General features: G+C 39.6%; 1 protein-coding gene across 1 annotated transcript; it reads left to right on the top strand.

The window, feature by feature from the left end:
- The first annotated feature begins 1,287 nt into the window (after window positions 1-1,287).
- On the top strand, window positions 1,288-2,217 carry LOC131802704 (uncharacterized). The gene has a single exon (XM_059123125.1). It carries the CDS (start codon window positions 1,288-1,290, stop codon window positions 2,215-2,217), a length of 930 nt encoding a protein of 309 aa, XP_058979108.1.
- Window positions 2,218-3,827: the final 1,610 nt, after the last annotated feature.

The raw sequence follows: 3,827 nt of genomic DNA, 5'->3' as shown, positions 1-3,827 counted from the left end.
CGTGAAGATTGGAACTCATTTTATGAATTATTCCGCACATTAGTGCACGAAGATAAAAATGCCTTAAAATGCTTTGAAGGGGGATGCACTGCAGATTATTAAAAACATGCCGTTAACTAGTTCAGCATATGGAAGCATAAAGGTACGACAATAAAGGGACGTAAAAGGTACGACAATAAAGGGACTCTATTCACACATTATGTGGACAGCCTATTAGATGTGCCAAAATTAATGGATCATCAGTGCACAGTATCAAGAAGTTATTGGCAGATATAGAGAGCATTGAGGGAATCAAATCCATGAATTTGAAACTGGGAGATGCATACCCAATTCTGGCACACATAATAGTGCGCAAATTGGATAAAGAGACTCTTTTACAATGTGAACAGACAATACAAAAGTCTACGGAAATTCAAGATATCAACGACGTTCTTAAATTCTTGGAGCAAAGATATCAAACTTTGAATTCAGTTTGGTCTATAGATGATGGAGATAAGCAGAGATTCAAGCGACAATACAGTTTTGAAGTGGCAGCAACAAACAGCGAAGAAAATCAAACAAAATGCGGTTATTGCAAAAGTTTTGGGCACAAGATTCACCAATGTCAGCAGTATAAAACATTAACAGTGAAGGAGAGGATTGATTGGGTAAGACGGAACGAGCTGTGCACTAACTGTTTAAATCATAAGGCAACAAGAAGATGCATTAGCAAAACGAATTGCTTTATGAGTAATGGCAGACATCACACCAGCCTTCATATTGAAAAATCGGCTTCAGGAGGCAACAAAGGAAAATCAACATTTACCACAATTAAAGAAATGCATCATGTATTAATTGCAACAGCACAGATACGAGTAAAATCGAAGCAAAACGAATACATCACCTTGAGAGCATTAATCGATCCTTGTGCTCAGGCGTCTTCAATCAGCGAGGAAGCCGTACAGATATTGCAGTTGCCAAAGCAAAGAACAGATGTAACACTGCATGGACTTGGAGGAGCAGTCGTCGGTAAAGCAAATCGAAAGTTATTATCGAAGTGAAACCCAGATTTTTAAACGATTTCGCTGTGAATATAGAGGCAGTCGTACTTCCTGAGTTGGTTTCAGTTCAGCAGGATCCAACGTGTGAATACGATATAGATAAATGGGAAAATTTTACGCTAGCAGATCCGGACTTTACATCGTCAGATAGAATCGACGTGCTGATTGGAAGCGATGTCTACCACGAAGTCCTTCAAGATGGCATTCACAAAAAAGATAGTATATTGGCGCAGAGGACGAAGCTAGGATGGATACTGTCGGGGCCGACTACGGAAAAAAGGGAAGCAGCAAGAAAATTGTAGCTACTACTACTCTGGAAATATTTTGGGAGATAGAGGAGGTGAGCGACAAACAAGCAGTGACAGAGGATGACTTTTGTATGTCAAATTATGGCTCAACAACATCGTTAGCGAGTGATGGCCTGTTTATGGTCAGACTTCCCTTCAGGGAAGACGTTGAATTAGGAGATTCACGTAAAAGAGCTATGGCAAGATTTTTGAACATTGAAAAAAAATTATGCGCCAACCCTGAACTAAAAATGGAATACCAACAGTTTATGGAAGAATATATTAGTATGGGGCATATGGAACGAGTAGTGCCGGAAATACGGGGAAAATACTACCTTCCCCATCAAGCTGTCATCAGAGAAAGCAGTATAACTACAAAAGTAAGAGTGGTGTTTGATGCGTCTTCCAAGACATCAAATGGAAGAAGCTTGAACGATATTCTCTACGCTGGGCCAAGATTGCAGAGAGATATTTTTGATATCCTTACAAAATTGCGCAAACATCAGTTCGTCATAAGTGCAGACGTGGAAAAAATGTACCGACAAATTTGGGTACATAAAGATGACCAAGAATACCAATGTGTGTTGTGGAGATCCAGCAGCGAAAGCCCAGTAGAACAATACAGATTAACGACAGTGACGTACGATACGGCATGTGCGCCGTTTTTGGCGTTAAAGACGCTTGACGAAATTGGATCTCAATGTGAAGATAAAGACATTGGCGCTATTATCCAAAATGAATTCTACATGGACGATTTGTTAACCGGAGCAGATTCTGTTTCAAGATGTAAAGAATTACAGGCGAAAATAAATAAACGTCTAGCAAAGTATGGATTTAAGCAAGTGACACATTTGGATTTACAACGCAACTTTACAATGAACAACGGATAACCAAGCGGAAAGCCCTGTCCTATTTGGCCAAAATCTTCGATCCATTAGGATGGCTAACACCAATAACAATAACGGCGAAGCTTTTTATTCAACAACTATGGGTAATGGATATTGGATGGGATAATGTACTAATAGAGGAGCTGGATAAACAATGGAGAGGGTTCACGAGTAAGCTAAACTCACTAATTTCGATTCGAATACCTCGATGGTTGCACGTATCATGGATTCGCGGATGCATCGGAAAAGGCTTATGCAGCCGTAGTTTATGTTAAAGTGAATGGAGTTGTTCATCTAGTAGCAGCTAAAAGCAAAGTCAATCCCATTAAAAATAGGAAGACGTTACCAAAACTAGAGTTGTGTGCAGCGAATTTATTAGCGAAACTTATGACAAAGGTTATGAAAGTTTTGTCAATAGAAGCAAATGTATTTATGTGGAGTGATTCGTCGATAGCGCTGTCATGGATCCGTAAAAGTTCCAGTAAAGATCGATTTATAAGGACAAGAGTGAAGGAGATTCAACAATGGGTACCAGCAGCCAAATGGCAATGTGTAAAATCAAAGGAAAATCCGGCAGACATGGGATCCAGAGGGATATCAGCAGACGAGTTACCAGAGAATAATCTCTGGTCGTGGTTAATGCGAGATGAAGAGAGCTGGGATACAAAGGAACCTGTGTACGTCAATGTGGCCGTTACAAATGCGAACAGCGGTCCCAACTATTTCAATCATATGGTAAAAGATTATTCATCGTTTACAAGACTTAAGCGAGTGATAGCGTATGTGCTCAGATATATCGCAAAGCTACGCGGAAAAAACTTTCCAGACTACTTGACTGTGGAAGAATTACGAGCTGCGGAAATGTTTTTAATAAAAGGCCATCAACAACAAGAATTTCCAGAAATTGTCACGAGACTAAGAAATAATACGCCGATTGATCACAAACACAAGCTGGCTTCATTAAATCCCTTTTTAGACGAGAATGGCGTGTTGAGAGTTGGAGGTCGATTACAGTTAGCTTCGCTGGCGTATAATCATAAACATCCTATAATACTCAATAAATCAGAGCTGAGTGATCTAATTATCAAGGACGCACATGTGAAAACGCTCCATGGTGGAAAACGGATAGTGAAACATTTGCTAAAAAGAAAATTTTGTATTATTGGGTTGAAAAACAACGTAAAACGGCTGAATCGGGGTTGCGTCAAATGTATACGATATAAACGAGAAAATCAATGCCAGCTAATGGGAATGTTACCAGAATATAGAGTTAATGTATCAGCACCGTTTACACATTGTGATGTGGACTATGCAGGACCAATATACATGATGTGTTCAAATGGCAGAGGTCAGAAAACATATAAAGGATACATTGCGGTATTTATTTGCATGACAACAAAGGCAATTCATTTGGAACCGGTTAGCAGTTTGATGTCAGAAGCATTTCTGGCAGCCCTAAAGCGCTTGTTTGCCAGAAGAGGTAAAAGTAGTCATATATATTCTGACAACAGCACAAACTTTGTTGGAACAGTTAAACATTTGGATAGAGATATAAAGGCCGCCATGAAGGAGAATAACGCACTAGCACCTATATTAGCGACAGAAGGAGTGCA

The sequence above is a fragment of the Musca domestica genome, unplaced genomic scaffold (genome assembly GCF_030504385.1).
Source record: "Musca domestica strain aabys unplaced genomic scaffold, Musca_domestica.polishedcontigs.V.1.1 224, whole genome shotgun sequence".
In the NCBI taxonomy this organism is placed as follows: Eukaryota; Metazoa; Arthropoda; class Insecta; order Diptera; family Muscidae; genus Musca; species Musca domestica.
This window is presented reverse-complemented; position numbering and strand designations above follow the sequence as displayed.